This window comes from Phaseolus vulgaris, chromosome 4 (assembly GCF_051622355.1).
Source record: "Phaseolus vulgaris cultivar YP4 chromosome 4, ASM5162235v1, whole genome shotgun sequence".
In the NCBI taxonomy this organism is placed as follows: Eukaryota; Viridiplantae; Streptophyta; class Magnoliopsida; order Fabales; family Fabaceae; genus Phaseolus; species Phaseolus vulgaris.
Window position 1 is genome coordinate 8485917 of NC_143501.1, and position 18287 is coordinate 8504203.

Genomic DNA, 18287 nt, shown 5'->3' on the forward strand with positions numbered 1-18287 from the left:
TAAGAGAATAAAAATTAATTAAAAACATTTTTTTCTATAAAAAAATATTTTCTCATAAAACAACAAAAATATATTTATTTTTCTTTATCAATACTTGCCTTTTACTCTTAATTAATCATAATTTTCAAGATATATTAACAAAAAATTAATAAAATAATAAAAGTTTATTTTATTATAATTCAAAAGTTTTGTTTTATTTGTCTCTTGTTGATTTTGTTTTGTTTTAAAAGTGAAATTATTTAGTGAAAGGAGAGGAACAAGGTTTCCGTGTTTCAATCTTGAATTAAATGCTTTCTTTTTAGTAATGAGGACACGAAGTATGTCTATTTACATTTCCGTGCGATACCATAATTAATTTTAATAAAAAAATATTATTAGATTTAAAATTTATATTTATAAAAAATAATTATAAAATAAATAGCTTTTATAATTTATAGATAATTTTTTATTCTAAAAAATTATAAAATTTAAAAAGTAAAATAATAAAATGAGATATATTGATGAAAATAAATTAATAATAAATTGTGTATATTAACTGTGATGGTTACAAAATAATTATAGAGAAAAATATTTTTTTATTAATATTAATATTTAAATTAATAAAATAATAATTAAAAATATTAATGGAGATTGGATTTTGTAATTTGTTTTAATTCTTTTATGTTTTGTAACTTTATTTTTATTATCTGAAAATACATGAAAATTAGAAGTCTTTTAATTGTATATATAATCATAATTCTTATAAAAATTAAAATATTTAAATTATTTTTCTAAGCATTTTATTACAATTTATTTTTCATTTTAATGAAAATTTACAAGTTTTTAATATATGATTATAACATAAAATTAATAAAAAAAAATTATAATTATTTCTTATGTATATAAATTTTTATAATTTTAATAAAATAATTGATATTTTATAATAATTTTAATATTTTATTATAAAATAATAAACTCATAATATACATGTATTTCATTAATAATAATGACAAAATAATAATATTAATAGTAATAATATTATTATTTTATTTTCTCAAATGATTGAGAAAATGGGAGAAATAATTGTTCTTACAAAACCTATGAAACAACTAGCTTCTTTTTTTCTTCTTGGTATCTCGGTCTCCAACTGCTATTTTGGACCATCAGAGTCTCCTAAATCATCAATCGGTGCCTTCTCCCTCTCTATGAGCTTACACCCAAGATCTCTACCTAATTGATCCCAAATGACCTTTCCTTAGTCGTCTTGGGCGACTTCAAGGTCTCTTGGATCACCAACCTCTGTCAACCCCTGTCTCGAACTCGCCAGCTTGGCCAATAGGTCTTCTCGAGAGTTCTGCTCTCTAGGAACATGGACAAGTTCAAACGTGGAGAAGGCTTTCTTCAAAAGCATGACATACCTGAGATACGAGGCTAGCTGCGAATCTTTGGCCTGATACTCACCGTGTCCTACCTAGTGACAAGCAATGAGTCACTCTTTACCAACAGACTTCCAGCTCCCAACTCCTTGGCCAACAACATCTCTGCTACCAAAGCCTCATACTCTATTTGGTTGTTGCTTGCTTTGAATGCAAACCTCAAGGCTTGCTCGATTAACAGGCCATTAGGTCCCTCCAAAATGACCATAGTTTCACTCCCCTGTTGGTTGGAGGATCCATCCACTGAAAGGACCCACTAAAAGTCGTCAAGGATCAGGCTGAGGGCCCTCTGATGCAAGCTCTACCATGAAGTCAGCATACACCTGCCCCTTAATCGGCCCCAAGGCTCGTACTATATATCAAACTCGAACAACTCCACCGCTTAAATAACCATTTGTCCTGCTATGTCAGGCTTCTGAAGAACCTTGTGAATGGGCAAGTTAGTCATTACAATCACAGTGAAGCTCTAAAAATAATGGCAGAGCTGCCGAGTTGTGAATAATACTGCCAAAGCAGCCTTCTCGATAGCTTAGTATTGTATCTCCGGTCCCTGCAATACCTTACTCATAAAGTATATCGGTTTTTTGACCTTATCTTGATCTTGCACAATGACCGAGCTGATTGTCCGATTTGTGATTGTAAAATAAAGTCAAATGGGGGTACCTGAAATGGCTTACCTATAAAGTCGAAAGGCTGAGAGGCCGAAAGAAGATAAGGACCAGTGCGAATGTGGAAATATTACGTGGAGAAGCATACAAGTGTCAGTGTTAGTAAGGGACAAGCATGAAAGATAAATAAAATTAATTAAGTACACAAATCAATTAATAAGAGATAAGAGAGTGTTTCTGCAGTACCACCTCACACACGGAAAGACCGAAAGATAGTTCCAAAGAGTGATCGAGAAAAGAGGTACGAATGGAGAAAAGGAGAGTCAGGAAGGATGAAGTGAAGATAGATTTTGGAGTCTTTCTCACATAATTAGTACAAATACAGCTTTCATAGTGTTTATGTTGGATGTTGCTTTTGCCTTCCCTAAAAGGCATAAGGTGATGAATGACGCCTACTCTAAAATAAAGAGAGATTAAACTATATAATAAAAACAAGTGCTAAAACTTTTGTTTAAAAATTATAACATGAGTTTACATTTAATACAACAATAGGCCACATTTTTTTGGGCTTGTACTGTAGCCTTCATCATGCCTATGGTATGTCAATTTGATAAATACGTCAAAGACAAAACATTATCATAAGCCTGTTTAAGATCCAACAATAACAACGTTCTTCGTGCCAAATACCTTTACAATATTTAATACTAAAAGGAGTAGTAAAAACAAAAAATGAAGGTTGAAAAACATAACAAAACACAAGAGATTGAGTTTGTACAAAAATGGAAGGGAACCATTTTGGCTCTCCTGGATTTTATCATTAATATCTCTACATATATAAAATTAGTAATGGTGAACAAAATCTTAGAAAAATAGACTATGTGAAGAAGAATATGTGCTACATTTTTTTTAGAGATATTAATTTTGAGATGCAGAATAAAAAATGAATTATCTATCTATGATTAAGTAGTAGTTTCTTCAGAGGTGTCATTTATATAAAAAATTATAAACGAAGATTATATAAAAGTCCTAAACAAAATTGCCCTCATAGTACAAAATTTCGTGTTGACGGTTAATGATTTTGATTTTTTTTTCATAATTATTTATATAATAAAACATATTTATAACATTTAAAATTATTATTTCTTTGCATTTTTTTCATCTCAGTCCCCTCTTTTATTTAAAGAAAAACATGTTACATTTTTCTATGCTCCCTTTTCCCAGAAAAAAAAAAATCATTTTCTGAAAAAAATTCATTTTCTTTGGTGTCCTGCATGATTTCCAAACCCTTTTTTTGAAAACCCTCCTGGCCAATCCTCATCGTCACCCTCGTCACTGACCAATGAGACATGACATTGAAATTGATTTCTAGCAATTATAATTGAAATTAAATTTTCATTTTATTTTGATCTGAAAATGAATTTTGCTATTACCTATTATAATTAAAATTTAATTATTATTTAGAATTTAAATTAATTAGTACAAGAAAACAACTAATTAGCTTAAATAATATTTACGTGGAACTAGTGTGGACGCGCTTTTTGTCGATCAAATTCACGAAAAATCGATGCAAATTAATTTTTCATAGGTTTACAGGAAGAAATTTTAAAAAATAATAATAATTTTATTTTGCTTCGACCATCACCAATGTTTAATTTAAGTTGTGAGTCGACATGGCTGACGGTACTCGTAGAAAAAAAATATTTGGTGTGGGCTGTAGTGGACTCATAATATTATTTTAATATTTAAATTTTTTAAATATATAATATGGTAATAAATATTCTAATTTTTAATAGTGTATAGTATTTATTTTAAATTTCATTTAATATTATAATAAATTTTTTAATTTTAATAATACATGTTTAAATTGAAAAATGTATAATTGAAAAATGTTGAAAAATAATAATTGAGTAAAAGAAAATACGTATTTAAATTTTATAAATATTATATAAAATAAATATTATAATAAATATTTAAATTTTGATATAAATTAGTTAAATTAAATTTATTAAATTGAGTAAGTGTTCAATTTTAAAATTATTTGAAGAAATTATCTTATAAAGTTTATAAAGAATTGAAAGATGTAGAAAAATAATAATTGAGTAAAATAAATACGTATTTAAATTTTGTAAATATTATGTAAAATATACATAAATTTAGAAATATAAATTTAACATGAAGTAATTAATTAATGTAAAATGTAATGAATGTATTTAAAAATAGAGAATCAATTTATCTTAAAATCTGAAAGTAAATTTAAGAAAATAAAAAGTGAGATAAAACTTTTTTATTGATAACTTGAATAATTTGAATGTATATTTATGTAATGGATAAATGAATTTGTGATATTACTTTGATATCTATTGTGATTTAAAAGATGTTACTTTTCATAAATGAACATAAGATCACTTTAAAGATTTATCGAGAATGTTTATGATTCAAACATATTAAGACTAAGTGTGTGAGTAAGTAACTTATTCTTAAGTCTTAGATTGCCCCAAACTTGCCCACGTTTCTATAAATGCAATTGTTATAGTTACTGAATATGATCTTCAAAAGAAATTGATGTTTTTTCAGCTGAAAGACATAATAATGTAGTAAGTTTTGAGTTACGAGATGACACATGTGCAATATTCCATTTAAGTGTGTTAATACAGTTTCCCAATACACTAAAGAACATATTCATAGATTTAGGTTCTTTTACTGCATGTCATTGACCTCATATTAAAGAACATAAATGTTGTACCATGTAAGACAATTCTCATTGCATGAATAAGAGGTCTTTGACATAGTATTTTTTGTAGACTTACTTATTAATAAATGTAACATATATAACTCCATTTCAATTGAGTTTGGCATAAAATGAATTTAGAATCATGGAATATAGTTGATCATTAGATTTTGGATTATAAGTTCATAACCCTAACTCATTGCGCATTTTGGGTGGGGCATATGTACTTGTTTTTTTTTATTTCATTTAATAAGGTAAGAGTTGAACTAAGAACTCGATTGTAAAGGTTAAAAGAGGGTTTCATGAGCAATTTCAATAATAGAGTTCATTGATATTTGTAGTAGTAGATGCTATGACACATACAAGTTATACTTAATTTGATGGAATTGTTTGATTGGGAACCTTTTTTTTCAATATCACATCTTAAAAGTTATTTTTTGACTTCGTCAAGACATTAATAAATTGATTATTTTTAGATAATAATAGATAGAAAGAACACTTGTAAGGATAAATGATTTTCCAAACCAAAGTTTAATTTAATTATGTATTTATTTTTGTTGTATAAATTAAATTATTATTTTTGTATAAATTAAATTAAATTTTTGTTGTATAAATTAAATATATTTTTTGTTGCATAAACTAAATTAAGTTTTTGTTGTATAAATTAAATAAATTTTTTGTTATATAAATTAAATGAATATTTTTTTTATAAATTAAATTAATATTTTTGTGTGTAAATTAAATATATATATATATATATATATTTTATAATTAAATTAATTTTTGTTGTATAAATTAAATTAATTTTATGTTGTATAAATTAAATTAACTTTTTGTTGTATAAATCAAATGAATATTTTTTTCTATAAATTAAATTATTATTTTTGTATAAATTAAGTTATTATTTTTGTATAAATTAAATTATTTTTTTGTATATATTATTTTATTTTATTTTCTATAAATTAAATTAATTTTTTTTTGTATAAATTAAAGAAAGTTTTTTTAGTTGTATAAATTAAATGCATTTGGTTTTATACATTAAATTAATTTATTTGTTGTATAAATTTAAAATAATACTTTTTAAAAAAAATTGAATTAATTTTTTAAAAGTATTAATTTAGTTTTTGAAGTCTTAATTCTGTTTTTAATTAAATTAAGTTTTATAAAAGCTATGTGTCGGTCATGTCTGATGCATAGTCTACCTATTTAAAAAACAAATTCACGTTGTCCCGCTCAGTTTAGTTTTCTCCAAATCACAAAACTTAATTTCCCAATTTTCCTTCCTTATACATTCTGCCTCCACTGCCCGCTACACTCCGTTGTCCCTGTTGCACTCCACTGTCGCCGCTGCACTCCATCGTCACCACTGCACTCTACCGTCACCGCTGCACTCCACCATCACTGTCGGCACTCCACTCCGCTCCTACGCTTGTTGTTGCCGTCTCCGATGCACTCCACCATTTATTGTTGTCACTGTCGTCGTCTCTCCACTGCACCATGTCGCCATCATTGGTCTGACATTGTGCACTTTGGTCTTCATTTTTTGCCTCTTCTCCATTTTCGCTCTCGCTAAGTTTTTCTCATATTTTTCATTTCAGCTCTAGCCTTCACCGCAACTGTTGAGGTCCACCTCATGCTTCACGAAGGTCAACTTAAATTTCAGAATTTTTTAATTAATTTGATTGTTTTGTTGATGTAGTGCTCTCTATTGAGTTGTGTTGGTCTGTGAATGTTGTTGTGTGAATGTAATGACACACATTTTACTTAGCCAAAACTTATAATTTTAATGTCTTAGTCATTAAGATGAGATTAAAATTCAACAAGTTAATCAACATATTTCTGAATAGGTTATCTCAAACTTTTTAAATCTTTATGGATTGTTAATATGGACTTTTGTTAATGTTGTTCTGGAATAAAAATGGAATTAAAGTTTGAGTTTAATAATTGATAGAATATGGCTGAAAATTTTGGAGAATTAATTAATAAAAGGATACTTAATTAATAAAAGGATATGAAATTAATAAAAAATCATAATTTGTTTTGGAAAAAAAATTATTAGCGTTTAGAAATAATTTAGGAAATTGCATTTTTAATTTTTCCTTAAATATCTTGCAAGACTTCTCTAACTATGTTGACCATGGTGTCACTGCTGCTTTAGAGCACGACCTCCCCCTGAAGAGGTCCAACGTGACCCTACTAGTAGGGTCATCATCCGACTTCTTAGTAGAGGGTAAGTCATCCTAAATTTATATTTAATTTTATCTTCATATTACAATGTATGTAATTTGATTTGTTTGTATTGTAGTTGGATGCCAAATCATTTTGCTAGTGAGGCCACTGAACATTGCATTCAATTCAATTTAGAGGTCCATATCATCATTATGACACCATGCCTGAGGAGGACAAACTAAAATGGTGGACTGACTTTTAGGTAATTTTAATTTTTAATTACAATTTCATATAGATAAACCAAAATGGGAAAATTGAAACAAACTATTTTCTTGTTTTTAACAGAGTAGAGTCACTTGGGCACCTCAGGATGAGTGACAAATTAAAAAGGACTATAAGTCTAAAGTCAGAAAACGACTTTGTGACATGTTGGCCAAAGCTAGGGCGAAAAGGTGTCCGACCTACTTGGATAGACGAGCAGCCATGGATTGAGCTTCTGAACTGTTGGGATTCACAACAATTCAAAGATAAATCAACTCAGAATAAAGTCAATAGGGCTTCAACTCATGGTGGAGCACTGCACTCCACAAGTCGAAAACTACATACAGATATTGTAGTGACCTTGGTAAGTACTTGTCACTACCTTATATGAAATTCATTTTACATTTGCAACCTATAATGCTTCTATTGTACAACATTATTAGGAATGTCAATATGGTCATCCTCTAGAACTTGATGAACTATTTATGGTCACCCACACAAATAAGAAGGGTAATTGGGTTGATACTCGTGCTCGTGAAACTTATGTAAGTTATTCTTTTAACATTTTTTTTATATTTATATTTCACTACAAAAAACGTTGTATACGATGACAATTATTTTCATATAAACTGGCATTTATAAACACCACATTATACGCGTATGACGGTTTCCCGAACCGTCATAGAACTGGTCATCACAAAGTTTAATGTGGCGGTCTTATGCTACCACAACAACACCCGTCACTTTAACACTTTGTTTAAAGTGACGATTTTTATATGTAAATAGTGCCAATCATAATGGTCACAATTTAATTCATTGAAAAGTATTTCAGCGTCATTATATATGCAAATTGGACTTGAAATTGAAATTCCATTTTGTTCCTGCTAGGGAGATGGGACCTAGAGAACTATTGAAGTCTTCTTCGTCTTCCTTCGGTCGGTCAGGTGACTGGGTGATGAGCTGGGATTCTTCTCGCCCTCTTGCTTATCCTTCGGCGCTCGGGACTCGGTCGTCGGGGGAACACCGGATGGTGGGGGTACCTGCGAAGGCACTCCGACGCTCAAGTCAGTAAAGCGGGTGGTTAGCTCTCAGGTAGGTGAACAGTAATAATGACATACCTTACTCTTTGAAATGCGTGCTATTTATATTATTCTAGTGGGCCTACCTTGTTGGGCCCGTTTATCGAGGTGGATACCGCTTAGGGTTGCATTACCTAATTCTTGGTGATGGATTAGCTTCACTGATCTTGGTTTGAGCGTTAATTGTAATGGGGTTCGGCCATCGGCCAAATTCTCAGGGTGAGGATTGGCCATCGGCCAAACACCCGTGGCCTTCGGCCGTCTTAGTTGAGTCTTCAACGGTCTCGGTCTCTCGGCCAAGTCTACAAAAGGTCTCAGACCCTTGGTCTTTCGGCCAAGTCCTCAAGGGGTCTCAGCCTTCGGTCATTCGGGCAGGTTGACTGGACATCGGGCAGCCAGGTGGGTCCCAGTCTCGCCCGGTACCCGTACACATTTGAATTAAAAATTTGATTTAAAATTGATGTTTAGGGTTTACAACCAGGTCCTCAAATTTGAATTGATATTTTTAATTGAAACAGGAAATTTGGTTGAGCTAAATCAACACAATAGACACAATTTTATTTATATATATTGATAGCACCAGCTATAACCAGCTAGTCAGACGCCACACTTTATATTATTTAGACTAAATAAGTACTTAGCCTCAACTAAACAGACATTATATTTTTAATTTTTTCATAAATCTTAGTATCAACTTTATGAGATACTATTTTAATTTAAATTTAAATTTAAATTCCGTCAAACTAGTTTTACTGAAATCGATATATTTGAATTAGTATATATATAAACTAGCTTCCTCAAAGTTAAGTTTAACTAATAACATAATATTTTTTATTTAGTAACGACTTATCATTTCTTTAACCGACGTTAGTTCCATGCACTAAAAGATATGTTAACATAATAACTTTAAGAGTTTCTTTTTAATTTAATAGCTACATGAACAATAAATCTTGATAATTGATCTATTAAATATATTGATCAATGATGATCATTTCAAAATCTTTTGGAATTATATCTCTCTTGAAAACTATGAAGTTAAACTTAGAAAATTTAAGATAGTATTTTTAAGATATCTTGAAAATGTGACAAACATTAATTATCCACTATTTATTTATGAAGAATTTTTCCTCTCATTCTTTATAAAAAGGGAAACTTGTAAGGAAAAGAAAAAAAAAACAAGGGAGAAGAGCAACATAGAGAGTAAATGAGGGTTGATATCCATCATAGTGTGAGATTAGAAATCCTAGTGAGAAGCTAGAGAGATATTGTATTTCATCCTTCTTGTGTGAGATTAAGTGGTATCCTCATAGAGTGAAAGAAACAAATATTGTAATCCTACTTTCATAGTGGAGACTTTTTCTAGACTAGGTCCCATGGATTTTTATTTCTCAAGTTAAGAAGGTTTTTCCACGTTAAAAGTTTTCGATGTCATTATTCTATTTTTCTCTATTTTCTATTATTTTCTTAGTACTTTTGCAAGTACCTATTTTGTATCTATACCAAAGAGAAAATTAATTATGATTTTCCAAACAAACATCTATAGAATTCTTTAAAGAACTAACTCAATGTTTATATTAATAACAATTTAACATCAACTTCTTACCTTTTAGATCGATTTTTTAATGTCGCTAAAATAGGCTTGTTTATGATGTAATTTTTCAATGATATAGCAATATTTTTAACTTTTTTTTACTATGGGTGTCAAATATTACATTCAATATCTTAATATTGAGTTATAGAATCTTGCTTAGACCATTTAGTATATATATTCATTGTTTTTTATGAAGTTCTTTTTACTATTTGAAATATTTTCTAGTAATTGTTTCTTATAGGATATTGGCCCATGTTCGTAATGACATGTAATACATTAGCTACTTTTGTTCAATACGTCTACCACATGAGCCATGATCCTCGTCACTCCAAATTATCCCTAATTGCCATGTCTCTATGGATGAGCACCACACTAAATGATAGATGATATGATGAGCACCACACCAATAATTATAAATTATTTAGATTTTATAATTGATAGCTTAAAATCTTGATAGTTAATTAAATAAATTTAAAAAATATTTATTAATAATAGAAAATAATTTAGATATCAATATATTTTTAGTTTATAAAATAATATTTGTTCCCGTACACCAACATAGTTCTACATCGTTCAGGAGTTGAGACCAATGACAGTTTATATACTTCCCCTCCCTCAACCCACCGATACGCCTTTTAAGAATAAAACCGTGACGAAACACCGACCTCCAAAACAGACAATACCTCAGATGTAGTGATTAACCTTAGCAATGCTGCCCAACGGAGTTGAGGTCAAAACATTATCTAACTTTGTTAATATAACAATTAATTAATCTTATAATAATATACAATCATCTGTATAAAACAATTTGATAAAAAAGTTGAGGTTGTAATAATGCACAAAATTGAATAGTGAGGCTGAATGTATAGCCAGAAGATCCAATCAATATAGCACATGTAAATCCATATAGATCCCATGATAATAGAGCTACATATAAAGCAAGTGAATGCTTTAGCTTTGTTCTGGTCATTGGCCACGGGGATTATGATAGCAAGTGTTCAACCTGGGTTATCCACATTTACACAGTGATGATGTAGACGTAAACAGAAGTGGATTATAGCTAAGCATAATGGTGAATGGTGAATGGTGAATGGAGGAAAATCTAAATCAGTTTCTCATAATTGTTGTTGACATGTGATGGACACAATCATGCATGTTGGAACTGTTCAGAAGTAGAAGACAAGCCACAGAGGAGACAAAGACTTTGGATCAAAAGCGAGTTAGAAAAGGACCCATCGAACCTATTTGGAAACCCAGTATTGGTGATTTCACAGGTGCATGCTCATCTTCCGGAAAGAAAGAAAAGTAGAGAATCATCTCGGTGCCCTCCTCAAATTGTGAGGGAAAGTGGATGATGTGTTAAAAGCCAATTTCTTTGCTTAACTTTTTCATGGCTGTCAATGTTTTATCAGTTTAAATTCTTCTTGGATAGATAAAAATAATATAAGATGTTTAATATCAGAAGAGAAGTTGAAAAATAGTTTTAGAAGATCACGAGATAGTTGCTTTTCATTTTTTAAGATATTTTTATTTAAATTTAATTAGTGACGTTTATTAAAAATTGGATTTTAAGTCTTAATCTTATAAAACCGGTTTATAAGGTGAAGTTTGCACCTACTTATAAAGTATGAAATGTTCTAATTTTTCTAGTCGATGTGGGATCTCCAACATACCCCTCATGCCGAGGCTGTTAGCCAACTTGTGTGTGAGACTATATATTTATGGGTAGTCCGATAACGGTCCGATAGCAGGTGGCATAATAAGCCCAACAAACTCTCACTAGGATAGACTCTAAATGATTCTAATACCATATTAAAAAGTGGATTTTAAGCCTAACTCAATCTTATAAAATTAGCTTATAAAGTGAGGTTTGCATTTACTTATAAACTATGAAATGTTCTATTTTCTAGTTGATGTAGGATCTCTAACAAAGTTGAGAATGTTTAAATTTTGACCTATTCCAATGTATATGTTTTGTTGATTTATTTAATTCATTTAAATCTAACAAAATACAATAGATGATATATAGATTTGTATTTGACTCTTTAAAACTCTAGAAGGATAGATTTTATGGGATAAAATGTAATAATAATAATCGAATAGGAAATTAATAATTATTTTTAAGATAAATTAATATGTATTTCTTTTTTATCTTCCTATGACGAGGTGATAAGTATAAAATACTCATGGTTTAGTGGAGTGGATAATCTAGTGACTCATGTTACTTAATTGAAAAAAACACAACATCAAGTTTATTGCATTGATGCATGAGTATGATAAGAGCATCTACTTATGCAAGTGGGTCTGATAAAAAAAATCCAAATTTATTATCTAAATCAAAACGAAAAATGAATTTGAGTGAAAGAATTAGAGAATAAAATCTACAATATCATAGAAATAGGATTGGAAACAAATCATCTGACAAATTCGCGACAAAATGGAAAACAAAATTTGAAAATTCTAAAATGTTGAAAATTAAGAATTTGTGAACAATATCCAAGACAAAATATAATTATGAAATCCATAGAGCAAAGAAACCTATAAATGCATACAAACTTCAAGTCAAATCAGAATCAAATCCCATTGTGAAATCATAAAACAAAACATTTGACTTGTAAGAAATAAGGAAAAAAAAATAACACCAATATTTTAATCACATAAATTAAGTTAATAAACTAATTTCATGTTTTTACACATTCTACAATAAAAAAAGAAATACGACATTACAAGAGTCCTAATCCTAGTCAAGAACAATACAACTTAAAAAAGAAAAAAAATTATTGAATAAAATCACTTGGACAAATTTCATTAAACCATATAACCATGACGAAAAGGAAAAATGGTGATTTTTTTCGTGTAAGTTGATCAAACTATCGTCTTCATTGCATGATTATTACATAGAATTTCAAAAAAAGTGCTTTCGAAAATGTAAAGCTCTCAGAAAGGTCTCATTGTAGTTAAACTTTGAGTCAATATGTATTTAAAAAGAATAAGTAACATACATTTGCAAGTATGACGCTTTTAGCGAATTAAAAATTGTTTTAACCAATTAAAAGAAAATTTTATAAAGTTCCACCAAATTTTAGCCCATTATAAACCAAATTTTAACAAGTTAAAATCACTTAAAAGTGCAGTTTTAGTGATTTTAATATATTTAAATGTGTTTTAATTGATAAAAACAAAGCGGGCTTAATTTTTACAATGCTTAAGTGAATTTAATCAACTAAAACAAAGATGTAATTTAGTAAAACATTCTAGCTTGTAATCCCCAGAAAATTTAAGAACATTTTTAATCATCTAAAATTAACATATCATTAAAAGTACAACTACAATTTTAATATTTATTATTTAAAATGACCTCTTCTAAATTTAGTAAAAATATGTTCTCACGATATTTTATACAAAAATTATTGAGCAAAAACCAATTATATTGGGGGATAATAACAATATTTACTATTTAACATTTAAAAAAAAGAAAACTCGTTTCTCTTCTCTCCTATGTTTTTCTCATTGCCTTTAAATATGAAGATTATTTTCACTTTTCACCAACCTGATCACATTGTTTTATCTATTTCAAAAGAATAAATTTTTTTTGACACCGTAAATAATAAAAATATCTACTCTACAAGTATTTTGTTTAAATAAAATATTATATTATAATAAAATCATAATTTATTTTAGTATCAAATTATTACTTATTCTAAAACTGAAAAAAAAACTCTTGCTAAGATTATTCGAACTAAGTGGAAGTAAAATTAAAGAAAAACAAAAAAACAATTTTATTTGCCTTTTAAATTTTTCAACCCGTTTAATTTAGTATTTATTTGATTTTCAATTTTCCTTATTTTTTTTTATTGGATTGATTTGATCATGAACATCCTAATTCTAGCACTAATTTATTGTGGTTCATTGAGATAAATAAGTACTACTTCAAACACGTTTAACAATCTTTCAATTTATTCACAAATTTGACACCACAAAGAGATTAAAAAGAATTTATTTTTACAAGCACAAAAGAGAAGAGATTAACATTCACACTTAAATTGAGACAAAAATAAAAAGTATTCATTTGACTCTTCAGCCAAGTAAGTTCTTTATTATTTGACCTCATTGTTTGACCTTAAAGTGGTGGCAACACCTCCGTGTCCCTGAGCCGCCGCCACAAACTGCTGCCGGCGTCAGCCGCCAAGAAGAACTCGTGATCGGTGGTTTCAGGGCACTGTGCAACAGAGGGTGTAATAATAGGGTATGGGAGTGCTGTGGGTTGAGTGGAGAAGCTCTCAATCTCAAAAAGATCAGAACTTGCATCACTGTCCGCATCATCATCCATGGCATGTGACTTGGAGGGGCTTGGAGGCTGGAACACATGCAAGGACTCTCGTGGCGGCGTGTCCTCTTCTTCATGAACAACGTTCAGAAGAATCTGGTGAGGTTTTGCGGATTTCGTGGAGTTTGCTGTTGCCATGACCAAAGGGAAAGTGAAGCATTCATTTGATGGCCGTCTAGCTTGGTTCATGGCAGGTTGGAATTGGAACAGCCTTTGAGATTTCAGCTCCTTTGGTGGTGGTGATGCTTTGTGATTCAAGGAACCATTGTGGATTTGGTTGTGTGAGAGGGTTTGAGGTTGTCGGGGTGAGGATTTGGGTCTTGGAGAGTTTATTCTTGTGTCTCCTTTGACTTGCACTGACTTTTTGTCATTGCAAGGGCATTTTCTTCTCAAAAGGCAAATGGGTTTTGACAGAGAAGTTCTGAGTTTCTTTGTGAGATTGGAGAGGGTTTGAGGAGGGTTTATAGCCGAGGTTGTAGTTTTCTGAGGGTGGTGGAATAACAAACCAGCCTTGTTGTTGAGAGTGGACTTGGATGAGGAAGGTGATGGAGTTGGAGTTGCAACATGGAATGAATGAGCTTTGTAGTTGTTGATCATGTTGTAGTAGTTACCATTGCCACCAAGTGATGATGAAGCAGAATCAGAGAATGACCTTGTGGACTTTGTGATGTCACTGTGTTCTGGATTGTGTTTGTGTTCTGTGTCCATGTTGAGCAGGGGAGAGACTCTACTGTTGCTGTTGATGGTTAGTTTTTGGATGTTGTCATTTTTGGTTTCACGGTTAAAGAAGTTGTGTGCACCAAAAGTTCTGAGCTCTGAGGTGGGATCATGGTGAAGGGCTCTGAGACCATTAGGCCTCATGGCATGGTGTGGTTGAGGTTTGTTTGGTTTATCAGATGTGAGATGATGAGGAGAGGAAAAAGATTCATTATTTCTGTCTTTGGAGGTGGGTGACTTTAGATTCAGGTTGGTATGAATTGCTCTTTCCATTTTTTGCACTCTTTTTCTTTATGAGGGGATGGAAAAGATGAAGATGAAACCAAACATTGGAAGTACAGACTCTGAAATTCCTTGTCCTCGTATATATTTATGTGACAGTGTGGGGTGTCCTGGGCTAGGTAATTTCACATATAGGTTGAACAGGAACCTAAGGAGTGAACGGATGTGGGAAAATTTTCTAGTACATTAAAAAGTAATACTTGAAATTTGTTTAATTCATTTTATCTTTAATTTTAGATTTTCATTTCTACCATATTTTACTTGTTACATGGTAAAAAGGTAGTGAAAGAAACATTTATCTTGTTGAAAGATTTAAGGTCCAATTCTGAGATAAAGTATTCTTACTCTCTAAATAATAGGTTTATTGAGTATAAGTCTTCCTCTAGATGATGAGTATGTCGGTCATAGAAGATCATTTTGATCAAAATTAGTGAGATTGACGAAAATGATAATTCTATTAGCGAAATATTTCATTATTTTTTATGTTCTTATTCAAACTGCATTTTGGGGTGACAGATAAATTAGTTAGGATTCAAAAGAATTTTCTTTGAGGGTGGGGATCAAAAGGAAGGAAGATTGCTTGGACTTCTTGGCAAAAGGTATGTAAGCCTTGCGAATTTGAGGGGCTTGGTATTATTGATTTAAAGATTTTTAACCTGGCCCTGTTAGGTAAGTGAATTTGGAGGTTGGGTTCGAATAAGAGTGGTCTTTGGAAGGAGATTCTTGATTCTAAATATGGTGGTTGGAGATGCTTGAGAGAGGAAGGAAAAAGTCGTAGGAGTTCTCTTTGGTGGAAAGACTTGAAAGAGGTGTGGGCCTCCGAGGGTTGGTGAAGAAGTTTTGAAGATGGGTTCAAATGGAAAGTTGGTGATGGAAAGGTTATTTCCTTCTGGGAGGATAATTGGTTGGGGTTTGATGCGTTAAAGAGAGCCTTTCTGAGACTGTACTCTCTATGTTTGACCAAAGATGCAAAGGTGGCAGAGCTTGAATCTTGGTATAATGGTGTTTGGGTTTGGAATTTAGTCTGGTGAAGACCTTTTTTCGATTGGGAGAAGCCTTTGGTGGATCAGTTTTGGTAGGTTTTGCAAGATGTTAGGTTGGTTTTGGGAGAGACGGATAGTTGGGTTTGGAAGGTCGGGGGGTCTTCAGACGTTTTCAGTTAATTATGCTTATATTCATGTTAGGAGGGATAGTGAGGTAGAAGGTTCTTCGGTATTCAGTAAGTTGTGGAGGTGTAACGTCGTGTCTTCTGCTTTAGTTACTGCTTAGAGGCTTCTGGAAAATAAGATCGCTTCTAGGGTCAATCTGGAAAGGCGAGGGGTGATGGTTGAAACTACTTTGTGTTGTCTATGTGGGAAGGAGGAAAAGTCTTACCGTCATTTGTTCTTCAATTGCAGTTTTTGCTTGGCCTGTTTGGTGTTGTTGCTATAAGTGGTTTGGAGTGTCGTTTGTGTTTCACATTGACCCTATGCCCAACTTTGCTCAATTTAGAATGAATCAGTCTTCTAAATCAGTTAATGTTGTGTGGAGTACAATTTGGGTGGGGGTTGTGAGTGAAATTTGGAATCACAGGAATTTCATCATTTTCAAAAGAGGAGTGACAGATGTGTCAGAAGTGTTTGCAACGGTGCAAGTAAAGGTTTGGTCTTGGTTCTATGCAAAATCTCGTTCTGCTTCGTTTTCCTATTCTGTTTGGTGTTTAGAACCTTTGGCGTGCATGATGATGGTTTCTTGACGTTTTTTAGGTTGTTAGTTTGGTTAGTACTTTCGCTGGTTAGGCAGACGATTCTAGTTAAAAGTTGGTTATTGTGTATTTTTGTATAAGGGTTGAACTACCCCTGAAATGGTTTAAATTTATTTATTGTTTATTGTTGATAAAAAAAAATAGTCACTATAGCAATTAATTATTTTTTATTTTAAAAAATTAGTTTCTATTTCATGATTTTCTTGTAGTATTAGTATTATCATTATTGTTATTATTAGTATCATTCGAAATTAAATTTACCCAATTTTAAAATAAAAGATCAAGTCGAAAAATTATAAACAGTAAAAAACCAAATTTTGTCGCATTGTATCTTTTTCTTTTAAACTGCCTCTTTTGATTTGGTGGGAAGTTTTGAGAGTTCAAAAAAATCAACTACAACGAAATTAAACCATATATTTATTTATTGCTTTTGATTTATGTTTTTTAATGCAACTAAGTTTCTTCTATTATAATTGAAGTCATAATTGAATTTGATTATGCTTTAGGTGTAAATCTTGACATTTGCCAATTGAAATTATTGTTAGTGTTACACTGTTGTAATTGACTTTCTAAGCCTCTAACTTTTTAATTACAGTACAAAGTTAATTGATTTTTTAGAGGGAGTACAATTAATGTGTAAAGTTTTGTTTTGAATTTTTTTTTCATTGTTAATTGTTGTGATAAAAAGTCAATAAATAAAAAAAAATGAAAAATGTGTCAAACATATAAGTAAAGCACATTAAATTGAAATAAAGAACAAAAGAGTAAACTCAAAGTTAAAAATGAATGAATTGTGTTGTGTATTCAATAATAAGCATTATTACATATATTATAACGTGTCTTTGTTTCACTGTATGTGCATATGAACAATTCTCACAATTATAAAGGGTTATAAAATGGTTATAAATAGGTAGATCTATGAAATAAAAATATGGATAATATATACATACGAGTATTGATTTACCAAATGATATTAGGTCGTCAAATAACCTTTTAATGGATATCTAGAAGTGTCATAAGCCTCTATTGGATGGTGTTTACTATTATCAAATGATTTATCTTAGAAATGTTGAAGCTATTAAGTTGTATTTGATGAATACAACTTGTGATTAAAGAATCTTGAAGATAGAAGTCTTAAATAGGTTTAGAGTGTGTTATTCTTTAGTATTGCATGTAAGTTTTTCTTTAGATATTTTGAACTTTCATATTTTTAAGAAAAATGTTTTCAAGGTGTTTAGAAGTTATCTTAATGACATGATCATTTTAATTGATTAAAAGATGTTTTAATTCATTAAAATGTTTTTATGTAATGTCTGAAATAACTGGAGACCGCATTTTAATCAATTAGAATTACTTAAAGTCATAA

At 30.4% G+C, this 18287-nt stretch overlaps 1 protein-coding gene across 1 annotated transcript; it reads right to left on the reverse strand.

The window, feature by feature from the left end:
- Positions 1 to 13790: 13790 nt before the first annotated feature.
- On the reverse strand, positions 13791 to 15383 carry LOC137837108 (uncharacterized). The gene has a single exon (XM_068645968.2). The coding sequence runs from the start codon at positions 15166 to 15168 to the stop codon at positions 13972 to 13974; it is 1197 nt and encodes a 398-aa protein (XP_068502069.1). The 5' UTR covers positions 15169 to 15383; the 3' UTR covers positions 13791 to 13971.
- Between the last annotated feature and the right edge of the window lie 2904 nt (positions 15384 to 18287).